Below are 13,698 nucleotides of genomic sequence, written 5' to 3' on the forward strand. Positions count from 1 at the left end.
CACAAATGTTGTGTTTTTATATAATGCGCATCGACAAGCAATTGATTTAAGGGTGTACTCTCTCTATTCCACTTAATTATATGACTAAGTTTGAGTTTGCCAGAGTTTAATGACAAAGTTTGAGTTTGCACGAAGTTTAAGAAAAAAAAGCTTTTGAAACTTATGATTTAGAATATATCATGGATCATTTAATCTAGAATTTTTAGAATTCATAGATCATTTGATCAAGGGCAAAATGGAAAATATATCTAAAATTAAATTATCTTTAAATTTAAAAAGTTGTCATTGAAACAAACTAAAAAAAATTAAGTCACGTAAAATGAAATGGAGAGATTTTGTTTTCTTTAACAATCCAAATTTGACGAGAGTAGGTTGCTCTAGTGGTAAGCGCCCTCCACTTCCAACCAAGAGGTTGTGAGTTCGAGTCACCCCAAGAGCAAGGTGGGAGTTCTTGGAGGGAGAGAGCCGAGAGTCTATCGGAAACAGCCTCTCTATCCCAGGGTAGAGGTAAGGTCTGCGTACAAACTACCCTCCCCAAACCCCATTAGTGGGATTATACTAGGTTGTTGTTGTTATTTATTAACTGGAAACCATATGATAACCTATTTATAAGGTATGTGAATGCGTTTTGATATTATCCTACATATTTTTGGGAAAAAGTTGTTGAAATAATATGACTATATTAACAAAGAACAAAAGCAGAACAAAAATAACTTATCAAATAAAATATTTTATTGGTTGTGTGAATAAAGTCTCTTATTGGTAGTTAAATAAGATTTGAAACATCCATATAAGGTGTTAGGAACTCTTAATGGTTTGAGGCCTGTTGAGGAAAACCATGGGGCCCAAAGCAGATATATCACACCATGTAAGAGTATCTTCTGGCTGGTTTAGCGCAACAACTGGTATTAGAACACAGATTCGACAAAACGAGTATGGCGATGGTTGAGTGAAGGTGCGACACTCGATTTGCTTACCCTTACAAGCTTGAAGACGCGCACACACAAGAAGAAGCTGGTTGCGGGCTTCAGTTGCCATAAATACATCTTTGGCACATAGTGAATCTCGGGATTGAGTACTCGTGGATCGTGATAATGGGCCACGTATGTAACTCAGTTAGAGGAGGGAGACCCATGAATCGTGGTAGTAACCATGTGGAACTTAGTTCGAGGGGGAGATTATTGGGTGTGCGAATAAAGTCTCGCATTGGTAGTTGAAAAGATTGAGAATCTACATATAATGTGTAGGGATCTCTTAGTTGTGTGAGCTATTATAAGAAAAACTGTGCAGGTTTGGCCTAAAACGAATAATTTCACACTATATAAGAGTATCTTTGGGCTAGTTTAGTCTAGTAATATTATATTGTGGAAAGTCACTGCCTTGAAAATGATTTCGGCTGACTAGGGTGATCGATGAGACCGTTCGTTGCTCAAGGTTCAACAACACTCCCAAACACGTACACTCGTGGCTTGAAGTTAAGAGTTTGCAGAAATACAATTGTCCAAAAACTTATTGAGAAGAACTAGAGAAAGAGGGGAATGTATTTTTTGTGTTTTTGTAGGAGAGAAATCAAAACCTGTATATATAGGTAAGGAGGCAACGGTTAGGTTGTATAGTCAAAATCTAAAACGATTGTAACATTAATTATATTGCGTTAAACATTAGGAATAACATAATAATTGTTGGTATACTCAACAATAATTTTTCTAAAGCCAAATTTGGATTAGGCTTCATGCGGTTTTGCCTCCTGAACCATTTTCACATAGCTCTTTACGAATCAAATAATAGGACAACTAATTATAAAGTGAATAAGAGAAGTTCAAAAAAAGGTGACTGTTCGTAATCCATGAGGGACAGTTTCCTTCTGATAATAAGACAAAAGAAGTAAGAGGAAAAAGGGAACCAATTTGAAAGCTCTTTCTATGTATTTGGGACAGTTTCAAAGAGAGCTCTTTCTATGATTGACAGTGTATAGCTTTTTTTATATCTTCAGGTAACAAAATGGGGAGAAAATTTTATATCTTCAGGTAACAAAATGGGGAGAAAATGCCTGTTTTTGAATTTTCGGAGGTGCTTAATATTTGAACTTTAATGATGTACAGTCTTAAATGTTGTAAAGACAGAAAATTTTGAACCCAATCTGAATTGCTGTGTATTGTCTTGAGAAAGAAATATGTGTACAGTGTAGCCAATTTATTCAATTTACTCTAAGTACTACTCCCATACATGTCCCATACCTATCCATGTGTAATTTGTCCTAATGTGAATAAAAAATATATACAAGAAAATATAAAATACAACTAAGGAATCTCTGTAGTCAAAATATTCCTTTGCTATTATGGATAGCTGGATTGCAAATCACTTGACATAATCTCCTTCAAGGATAGAGTTGTCATGTTACACTCCCATTATATTTGGAAACAAAATACTACTCCACTTCAGATATCTCAAAGAATGCTTTTGTACTTTGTGAGTCCTAAATCATTATATTCACTTTTATGTTTCTATTTGTCAATCGACAGTGATGAATGTCGATCAATTCACTGATTAACTTCATAACTTGAAATCAAGTCTTAGATTATCTTTTATCCTTTCTTCAACACCTCCCTCAAGTTGGAGAGGTTTGAGAAAACACCCAACTTGCCCAGTAAGGTGTGATGCTTAGGTCCAGTGAGTGATTTCGTGAATAAATCGGCTAGCTGAGAGTCAGTTCTGATGAAAGAGAGGGAAATAAGATCGGAGATGAACTGTTGTCACACAAAATAACAGTCAATTTCAACATGTTTCGTCCTCTCATGAAAGACGAATTTTTTAGCTATATGAATATATGTTTGACTGATAGAGTGGAGTGGAATCAGAAGTGTGATTGGTGCTGAAAGATCATCGAAGAGGTGGACTAACCAGGTAAGCTCCGCTACAACTCTCTGCATCGATCGATACTCTGCTTCTGCGGAACTGAGAGAAATTGAGGCTTGTTTCTTAGATTTCTAGGAAATTGGTGAAGATCCTAATGAGATGTAGAAACCACTCACTGATCTCCGAGAATCTGGACATGAACCCCAATCCGAATCATAAAAATCTTGGAGTTTAAAAGATGGTGATGCAGTCATGAAAAGCCCAAGTCCTGGGTCTTTAAGAAGATAACGAAGTACTCGGAGAGCAGCTTCGAGATGTGATTGTTGCGGATCCTGCATATATTGACTGCGATGTTGTATTTTAAAGGAAAGGTCTGGTCTTGTATCAGTAAGATAATTCAACTTCCCAATCAAGTGACGATATAAGGTTGGATCTTGAATGACTTCTCCAGTGTGTGCAAGAAGTTTTTGTGTCGGATCTAAAGGTGAAGAAGCTGGCTGCTTATCCATGCAGTCAAACTCTTTTAGCAAATCTAAGGTGAATTTGCGTTGAGATAGAATCAAATCCATTCCTAAGAAATAATGTAAGTTTTCGAGGCCCTTAATCTTGAATTCTTGATCAAGAAAAAATTTCAAGGCCTTCAATTCCTCAATGTCATTACCAGTTAGCATGATGTCGTCAACATAAATTGCTACAATAGAGATTGAAGTTCCTTTCTTCTTAAAGAACAAAGAGTAGTCATTTAGGGAATGTGAATAGCCTTTGAAACTAAGAGCACATGTAAGCGTTGAATACCACTGTCTTGATGCTTGACGAAGTCCATAAAGTGACCTCTTTAACTTGCACACATGTTTGGGTGTTGGAGAGTTCATACCTGCTGAAAATTTCATGTATACCTCTTCGTTTAAATCTCCATGTAAGAAAGCGTTGTTAACATCCAATTGATATAAGCCCCAGCCTTTTTTGACTGCAGTAGCTAGAAGACATCTTATTGTGGTCATTTTAACCACTGGAGAAAATATTTTAATAAAATCTATACCCTCATGTTGCACATCACCTCTGATTACTAATCTTGCTTTCATTCGTTTAATACTTCCATCTAAATGATGTTTAACTTTGTATACCCATTTGCATGGGAGGGCCTTTTTATCACCAGGAAGTTCAATAACTTCCCAAGTCTCATTCTGAACTAGTGCCTCAATCTCCTTCTGTATTGCTTCTTGCGATCCTGGGTGATGAGCTGTCTGGCTGAAGGTTAGTAGTTCTTGAACATTTGAAAGTAAATTTAAAAATGTCTTATTTGAAGTTGAGAGGGGCAGAAAAGGAGTAAGAAGCAGGTGTTATAGGAGAAAGAAAACATGGTGTGCTAACATCAGTTAATTACACTGCATTTGTAATGTAGTCACTTAGGTAAGAGGGAGTTTTGTGGACTGAAAAATGGTGTAGAAAATTCTGTAACATCTTGATTTGGAGGATTACTCGGATGATCAGAATGTTCAACTGAATTAGTAGTCTGCAAATCAGGTACTTCAAGATTTACTTCAGGTGTATTTGAAGTAGGAAAAATTGATTTATGAGGCTTTGAAGTGTTCATTGAAGCAAATGGATAGATGTCCTCATGAAATATCATATCCCTAGAAACAAAAGTCTTCTTTGTGTCAAGATTAAGGACTTTATAGCCTTTCTTACCATGTGGATATCCTAAGAAAACACAAGGTAAGGCCCTTGTATCAAATTTTTCCCTCTGAGATGAAAGAGTAGAAACAAAACATAAACATCCAAAACATTTAAGTTTGGAGTAGTTAGCCTTAGTTTTAAATAAAATCTCATAAGGTGTCTTAAGCTTTAAAACCTTTGAAGGGAACCTGTTAATTAAATGTATTGTAGTCAACACACAGTCTCCCCAAAAATGAATAGGTAAATGTGATTGATAGAGGAAAGCCCTAAAAGTCTCTAGAAGATACTTATGTTTGCGCTCCACAATTCAATTTTGTTGAGGAGTCCCAACACAAGTTGTCTGGTGCAAAATTCCTTGTTTTGAAAACAAAAATATGCATGTGCATTCCATGTTCCAAGCTCAAAAGCATTATCTGAACGTATAATTTTGACTTTGTTGTGAAACTATCTCTCTATCATAGCTAAAAAAGATTGCAAATACTGGAAACACATTTGATTTTGTGCTAAGAAGATATGTCCAAGTACCCCTACTATAGTCATCAACTATAGTTAGGAAGTACTTATATCCATCATAAGTGATTATATTGTAAGGACCCCATGTATCTATGTGAATTAAATCAAACATAGCTCTAGAAGTAGTTGAACTAGTGAAAAATAGTAATTTCAACTGTCTAGCCATATGACATATCACATAAGGCACAGAAAAATTATCACATAAAGAATTAGGAATAGATGAAATATTCTTCATATTACTCAAAGGCATATGACCTAAACGATAATGCCACAACTTGTTCTTTACATCAGAATTACTAGAGAAGGAAAATAAAGCTGAAGGAACTTTCTGATTACATAGATTTTTTCCTAACACAAATGAATTTCTAGATGAAGATGACTTCTTGGAAATGAGTTCCAAATGCCTTGATTCCAGAACATAAATACCACAACTCTTCCTACCAATCACCAGAGGCCTCTTTATTAAAGGGGCCTACAAAAAAACAGAAAAGAAAAGTGAATAATATGAGATAGTTGTTATGTTTGCACAATTTATGAACTGACAACAAATTGAATCTAAAAGCAGGGATATACAGTACATTGTGAAGAATCAGATTTGGAAAAAGTGAAACTGAATCTGAATGTATGACTCTAACCTTATGAGAGTTGGGTAAATTTACATTCAAAGGTTTAGGTAAAGGAGCTATATTATAGAGAGCAGTTTCATCAAAAGTCATATGTTCAGATGCACCACTATCTAATATCCATGTCTTATTGTTGTTATGTGCAAAACAAGTAGTGCAATTATGTGAGAAAGATATACCAACACAGTTCACATCTACATTGTTTTCAGAGCTGTTGGTTCCCTGTTTTCCCATCTGCACTTGCTGAAGGAGTTGTAGGATCTCGCTAATATTTTCTTGAGTAAGTGACTTGATCCCCGCCGTCTGTACTGTATTTTCTTCAGTGCTGAAAGCATTGTTACCTTGAACTGGCCCTTGGTATTTTCTTTGATTTGTGAACTTGAAATCTGAGGGAAATCCAACAAACATGTAGCATTGTTCCACAACATGACCTGGCTTCTTGCAGTATGAACAGGTAGAGTTGTTTTTCTTTCCCTCATACCCAGGTTTTTTTCCTTTAAAATCCCTCACATTGTTTCTCTTACCAACTGTCCTATGTTGTGCAGCAATAAATGAAGCCGATTCTCCAGGATAAATAGGAGAAGTATGTATTTCTCTTTGCTTTTCATCCTGGATAACCATAGAGTAAGCTTGGCCAAGAGAAGGTAAAGGGGAAGTCAACAGTATGTTGCTTCTCACACCTATGTAGGTGTCATTCAGGCCTATTAAAAATTGCAGCAGTCTCTGGTCTAGGTGCGTTTTCAGATTTTTTCTCTTAGCTCCACATACACATTCACATGAACAAGTAGAGAAAATTGATCAAGGTATCTAGTTCATCCCACAAACTTTTTATTTTTGTGAAATAACTTGAAACACTAGAGTTACCTTGAACCACGCCAGTTAGTTCTTTCTGCACTTGAAAAAGCTTAGCCCCATTTGTCTGACCAAATCTGTCTTCTAAATCATTCAACAGATCTTTTGCACTGTGTGAGTAAAGAACAGTTTCTGCAATTTCTTCAGAGAGTTAATGAGCCAAGACAACACCATGTCATTTCCTCTAGCCCAAGAACTTTGAAGACCAGAGTTTTCATCTGGAATGGAAAGAGTTCCATCTATGAAACCTAGTTTATTCTTGGTAGAAAGAGCTATGACTACTGCTCTACGCCAAGCTCCATAGTTTTTGCCATCAAAAGCTGAGGAAACAACGTTCATGCCTAGATAGTCTGAAGGATGAAGATATAAAGGTGTGTTGAATCAATCACACCTTTCTTGGTTGAATCAGTTGTTGCAGCTACAACTTCTGTTGTTTCTCCCATTGCAAGGAATATAACAAAGTTGAAAAATGAATAAGGGTTTGAAATATCAAGTTGGCCGACCTACTCTTAGATATCATGTAAAGACAGAAAATTTTGAAACCAATCTGAATTGATGTGTATTGTCTTGAGAAAGAAATATATGTACAATGTAGCTAATTTATTCAATTTACTCTATGTACTACTCTCATACCTGTCCCATACCTATCCATGTGTAATTTGTCCTAATGTGAATAAAAAATATATACAAGAAAATATGAAATACAACTAAGGATTCTCTGCCGTCAAAATATTCCTTTGCTATTATGGACATCTCGATTGCTCCTTCAAGGATAGAGTTGTCATTTCACACTCCCATTATATTTGGAAACAAAATACTACTCCACTTCATATATCTCAAAAGAATGCTTTTGTACTTTGTGAGTCCTAAATCATTATATTCTCTTTTATGTTTCCATTTGTCAATCGACAGTGATGAATGTCGATCAATTCACTGATTAACTTCATACCTTGAAATCAAGTCTTAAATTGTCTTTTATCCTTTCTTCAACAAATGTATTCCCAATAGTTTGCCTATGGTTCTAATTTTTAAATCTCGCGCTCTTCATATGGTCATAAGTTTGCACCTTGGCACAAAATGAACGAACATTTGGACGGTTAGGCTCTGGCGGCAACAAGGAGTCAAATGCCCGAGCTGCGCACCTTTGCTGTTTGCCGCCAAATTTCTACCCTTTCGACGATTAATTTAAACAAAACGATCAACAGCTTTGTAGCAAACGGAAACCTCAAAGAAGCTCGCAAACTCTTCGATCAAAGCGCCCACTCAAGAAACGTCGTATCATGGAATTCAATTATCGCTGGCTACTTCAGACACAGCTGCACCCAACAAGCCGAGTACCTGTTCGACGGAATGCCTCACCGAGATGTCGTTTCTTGGAACACCATGCTTTCCGGATATCGCAATGCTAACAACCCAGAAAAAGTCTATAATTGCTTTCTGCATATGAACAGATATGGAGGCAGACCCAATGAGCTCACTTTCGCAGTAGCAATTAGCTCCTTCTTGCATAAAGATTTCAAGCATTTGGTCCCACAGCTTCATGGTCTTGTGCTTAGTTTGGGGATAAGTCTCAATATCTTTGTAGGGTCAGCATTGATGAGGGGTTATATTGATTTAGATGATTACAAAGGTTTAGCTCGAGTTTTCGATGAGATTTTGGTTAAAGATGTTACGCCGTGGAACGTGCTGATTTTGGGCTATATGAAATTTGGGTGCACAAGTGGGGCTCAGAGGGCTTTTGATATGATGCCTATGAGAAATGCTTTTACTTGGAGTACTTTGATCAATGGGTACATTGAAAACAAGAAGCTTAATGAAGCTCGGTCCCTTTTTGATAAGATGAGTGAGAAAGATGTGGTTTCTTGGACAGCCATGATAAGAGGGTATGTGCAGTATGGAAACTTTATGGAGGCTTTGAAATTGTTTAAGGTGATGTTGAGCTCAGGAGCTCGTCCTAATCATTTTACATTTTCAACTGTTTTAGATGCCTGCGCTGGTAACTCTGCTGTTCTTGTGGGTAATCAAGTTCACGCTTGCATCTTGAAGTCTGGTTTCCCTCTTGATGTCGTCTTGTTGACCTCCCTTGTTGACATGTATGCAAAATGCGGCGACATTGACATTGCATTCTGCATTTTTGAGTCCATCCCTGAAAGGAATTTGGTAGCTTGGAATTCAATCATTGGGGGTTATGCGAGACACGGGCTTCCAGAGAGGGCAATGCTGGAGTTTGAAAGGATGGTGAAGAGTGGTATTAGGCCTGACGAAATTACTTTTATTAATTTGGTCTATGCATGTGGCCACGGTGGACTAGTCGAAGAAGGTGAGAGAATTTTCAACTCTATGGTAATGGATTACGGTTTGAAAGCAGAGATGGAACACTATGCATGTATGGTGGACTTGTATGGAAAGGCAGGTCAGCTTGAGAAAGCAGAGAAATTTATAGAGGGGATGCCTTTTAAGCCCGATGTGGTGGTCTGGGGGGCGTTGTTGGGAGCCTGTGGCTTGCACTCGTGTCTAGAGCTCGGAGAGATTGCAGCAAATGGAATCTACACATTGGAGAATGACCATCCTGCAGTATATTCTGTTCTTTCTAAAATCTACGGTAACAAAGGAGTGTGCAGTGACATAACTGGTTTGGAGAAGTTGATGAAGAATTGGCGCGCTAGAAAGCAGAAAGCTGGTAGTTGGATTTAATCTCCTTCTTCCATAAGTATAACTGTGACAAAATTGGCAGGTGCTTAAAACAGTTCGTAAGGAAGTCTTGGCGGGTTGTAAGATTATATTCACGCGGGTTTTCCCTACTACTAACTTCCAGGCTTAAAAAACATTTTAGGTGGAAAATGGCGGAGCAACTACGAGCAAAATGTTCCAAAGAGCATGACTTGTCTGTCACTCATGTTGTCTCTCTGGATGCTAGAACAAAAAAATCACGCTGAGCAGTGCAGCAAAGCAAATACTTGGTCAATCCAGGATGGATTGAAGCTGCCAACTATCGATGGCGAAAACCACCCGGAGAAGACTTCCCTGTCAGTACATAGTTATCAGTTTTTTGAACATTGCGTACCACGATCTTAGATAGGAGCTTATATATGGGAAGTCCATGTTAAAATTTGATATATATAGAACAAGTCTCAACATCCATCTTAGATAGGAGCTTATATATGGGAAGTCCAGGTGAAAATTTGATATATATAGAACAAGTACCAATATTTTACAGTCAGGACTGAATTTTGCATGATATAATTTCTAGGAGAACAGCTGAAACAAACATAGAGAAGAAGGATAACAGGGCTACTCGTTGACTAATATGCACATATACCATATATTAGTGTCACAGTGGCTAAGACCGACAGTTGCAAGAAGTTTATATATTGCTACTATCTACAGAGTCCTAAAACTGCAAACTACCAAAAATCTTCTTGCAATTTACTAGTTTTCAAACTATAGCTATACAAAACTTTCATCCTCAGTTTTAACAAATACTGAGATCATCCAAAGTGCTGAACTCACCTAAAAGAGATCCATAGTTATCGATGATTGGTAAGCCCAGTTTCAATGAAAATTTAACTGCCCTATTACCTGGAAGTTGGACCCATTCCCCCATCCATAAACCTTCACCATCCTCTTGACCTTCTTTCTTGTTCCCTGCACTATAATCAGTTGGCATATTGCCTTGCAGCTCGACCTTCTTTGAGCTCTGAAAATCGAATATCTTAGACTGATAAGCATTGAAAGCTTCTTCAGCAGTGCCTATTTCGTGAGAATCAATCCTTTGATCAGTTCCTCTGTCAGATGGATTTGAGATTGGAACATCAATTTCTGATCCACCAGCCGATTCGGACTGAAATGGTTCGCAATTTACATTTTCATGTCCTTGCTTGACATTGACTAATTTCTCTTTCCCCGCATCTTGCTTAGAATGAGTTTGCTTATTAGTACATTGCTGCTGCTTTTCCTTGACTAGTTTCTGAAACTCGAGCTTCTTAGATTGAGAAGCCTGGGAAGCCTCTTCAGCAGTGCCAAAAGTCCCCAACCAAATTCTTTTCTTACTGGTGGGGTTTCTAATCTCAGATGTATATTTCCTTGAATTCTTTCTCTTGTGTACCCCAACGATATGTGTTGGTTTTTTGTGAAAATCGATTCTTTTATTTCTTCTACCCACACTAGCAGTATCTAAGGTTTGATCATTAGCCACAGATATGGATGCCACAACATGTGATTCAGGGTGCTGAATTTGATCACAATTCTTTGGTTTATTCTCCTTATTTCCCAGCTGGCGTAATTTCTCAATATCAGACTTCTTGGACAAATAAGCTTGTGAAGCCTCCTCAATAGTGTCAAAACTGCCCAACCATACTTTCTTATGCCTAATTCGGTCCGTAATCACAGCACCATACCTCCCGTCCTTTTGCCTCCGAACTCCAAGTAAGCTTCTCTTGGCTTTAGGATTGCAGCTTATAGTAGTATTACACTCATCAGATGATTCTGTTACATTGACATCAGCCATTAAACATGAGGTTTCTTTAGAAGATTCGGGTTCTTGCCCTGATGTCTTGTTCTTGTGAAACTCAACGATATGTATTGTTGTTTCATGAGAGTCGATTCTTTCATTTCTTCTACTTACATGACTAGCAGTATCTAAGGTTTGATCATTAGCCACAGACAAGGATGCCACAACAGGTGATTCAGGCTGCTGAATTTGATCACAATTCTTTGGTTTATTCTCTTTATTTCCCTGCTGGCGTAATTTCTCAATCTCGGACTTCTTGGACAAATAAGCATGTGAAGCCTCTTCAGTTGTGTCAAAAGTGCCCAACCATACTTGTTTATGCCTAATTCGGTCTGTAATCACAGCACCATACCGCCCATTCTTTTGCCTCCGGACTCCAAGTAAGCTTCTTTTGGCTTTAGGATTGCAGCTTGCAGTAGTATTACACTCATCAGATGATTCTATGACACTGACATTAGCCATTAAACACGAGGTTTCTTTAGAAGATTCGGGTTCTTTCTCTGACGTCTTGTTTTTGTGAACCTCAACGATATGTGGTGTTGTTTCGTGAGAGTCGATTCTTTCATTTCTTCTACTCACATGACTAGCAGTATCAAAGGTTTGATCAGTAGCCACAGACAACGATGTCACAACAGGTGATTCAGACTGCTGAAATTGTTCAAGATTCTTCTTTGGTTTATCCTCCTCATTTCCCTGCTGGCTTAATTTCTCAAACTCGGACTTCTTGGACAAATAAGCATGCGAAGCCTCTTCAATAGTGTCAAAAGTGCCCAACCATATTTGCTTATGCCTAATTGTATCTGTAACTACAGCACCATACCTCCCGTTTTTTTGCCTTCGCACTCCAATTAAGCTTCTCTTGGGTTTAGCACTAGAATTGCTTGTATTATTACACTCATCAGATGATTCTGTGACAGCCATTAAACTCGAGATTCCTTTTGATTTGTGCATGTTAGAGTTAAAGCCTTTGGATGCCTCTTTAACAGTACCAAAGAAGGCCTGTTTTTTCATCTTAAAGGGGTCTTTTTTTTATCTCCCCATGTTTTGCAATTCAACTCGTGCTTTCTCAAGGAATGATATCTCCCTAATAAAGGACTTTTTACCTCTTCTTTCAGCAGCAGCGCTGGTACTACTGTCCATGTGATTAATGTGTTGAAAATGAGTAGTGGACTTTATCTTGTCAACAATAATCTCAGAAACGCCACAATCTGATAGCTGCTCAACTAGGGTTATGTTCTGTTTCTGTTTCTTGCAGCTGGTTTCTTCTTCTTCTTCTTCTTCTTCCTCTTCCTTCTTCTTCTTCTTCTTCTTCCTCTTCCTTCTTCTTCTTCTTCTTCTTCTTCTTCTTCTTTCCTCTGCTAGTACTCCTTGTTGATCAGTTTCCATAGCAATTATGTTAAAATGACAATGTACATTGAATTGAGGGATATGTCTTGTCTTTGGTGAGATGAAAGAGGGAATGGGGTTTGCTGGAATTCGGAAGGAAGAACACTTTGCTACTCAGCTCTTCCTTCCTATTGTAGAATTTAGGTAGCTACTTGACGCGTGTTGCTTGTTATTTCTCTACTTGTCAAAAAGTTTCGTCTTACGATATTATAAAGCGATAATTAGGGTGTAAATGGATTTTTATAAACTGATTAAATCGATCAAACGGTACCGTATCAATTATTATATTTCTTTTATAACTAATTTAAATCATATATTTTTATATATATTTATAATTGCACCAATAATTAGGGTAAATTTTTATTTTACAAAAATAAACCGAAAAAATACCGAACTGAATTATTTTATATAAGAAAAATATATTATATATATATTAAGTTATAAATAAATCTTTTCCTAGGTCCTCGTGATTATAAAAACGCCTACAAGCCGGTAAATAACGAAAACCCAAAATCTCAACTCCCAACTATGCAATTCCTACGGGAACTAAATTAGTTCTAACTACCATCTTGAGCAGTAATCTAATAGATATTCTAGTGATCGTGAGTAGCAAGCTATAAGGTATTGAATATATTCTCTCCGTATGATTCATATATTTTTATTGGATACTTAATCTTCAAATAGACTATATTGTTGAGTATCATCTTGTTTAATATATTTCCATTCATGTGATCTATATTTCTTTTGTCTTTACTTAATTTCCTCTACGTTACATTAGAATAGTGGAATGGATCTCTATTCTGGCTATCTTTCATATTCCCTTGATTTATCATCTTTTAAACAGTAAAAACGTATAGAGAGTTTGTCAAAATCCTAAGTACATGTGTATATTATCGTGTTCTAACTTCTATTAGCGACTTGTACATGACATCTTAAAAAAAATACCGAATCATACTAATACCAAAGAGAACCCTAGGTAATTGGAACGGTTTTGAATAATCTAATTTTAATTATATAAAATTAAGTAATCAAAAATTGATATGATAGAAATTTTATGAAATAACTAGTTGAACCAAACCATTGATACCCCAAATGGTAGAGCTGCGCGAATGATGTTTTGGCAATAATTATATACTGGTCTTCAAAGTGCCTTTGTAATGCTAAATCATCTACTCGGGTCTCAAGTCTCAATCGAATGTAGTTCTTCTTGCAATTTCTAACTTAATTTATTTAGGAAATTGCTTATTCTTCTGAACATTTCTAGGCGGTGATTGCCCGTGC

General features: G+C 37.0%; 1 protein-coding gene across 1 annotated transcript; it reads left to right on the top strand.

The window, feature by feature from the left end:
- The first annotated feature begins 7,646 nt into the window (after nt 1-7,646).
- On the top strand, nt 7,647-9,823 carry LOC107822446 (pentatricopeptide repeat-containing protein At2g22410, mitochondrial-like). The gene is made up of 3 exons (XM_075233823.1): nt 7,647-9,201; nt 9,355-9,547; nt 9,772-9,823. The coding sequence occupies exons 1-3, from the start codon at nt 7,647-7,649 to the stop codon at nt 9,821-9,823; spliced, it is 1,800 nt and encodes a 599-aa protein (XP_075089924.1).
- The last annotated feature ends 3,875 nt before the right edge of the window (nt 9,824-13,698 follow it).

Source organism: Nicotiana tabacum, chromosome 17 (genome assembly GCF_000715075.1).
Source record: "Nicotiana tabacum cultivar K326 chromosome 17, ASM71507v2, whole genome shotgun sequence".
NCBI classification, from domain to species: Eukaryota; Viridiplantae; Streptophyta; class Magnoliopsida; order Solanales; family Solanaceae; genus Nicotiana; species Nicotiana tabacum.

Coding starts and splice junctions, on each gene's coding strand:
- LOC107822446 (XM_075233823.1), top strand. CDS start 7,647: ATGCCCGAGCTGCGCACCTTTGCTGTTTGCCGCCAAATTTCTACCCTT. Junction 9,202..9,354: donor CGCTAGAAAGCAGAAAGCTG/GTAGTTGGATTT, acceptor AAAACATTTTAG/GTGGAAAATGGCGGAGCAAC. Junction 9,548..9,771: donor CACCCGGAGAAGACTTCCCT/GTCAGTACATAG, acceptor TATAATTTCTAG/GAGAACAGCTGAAACAAACA.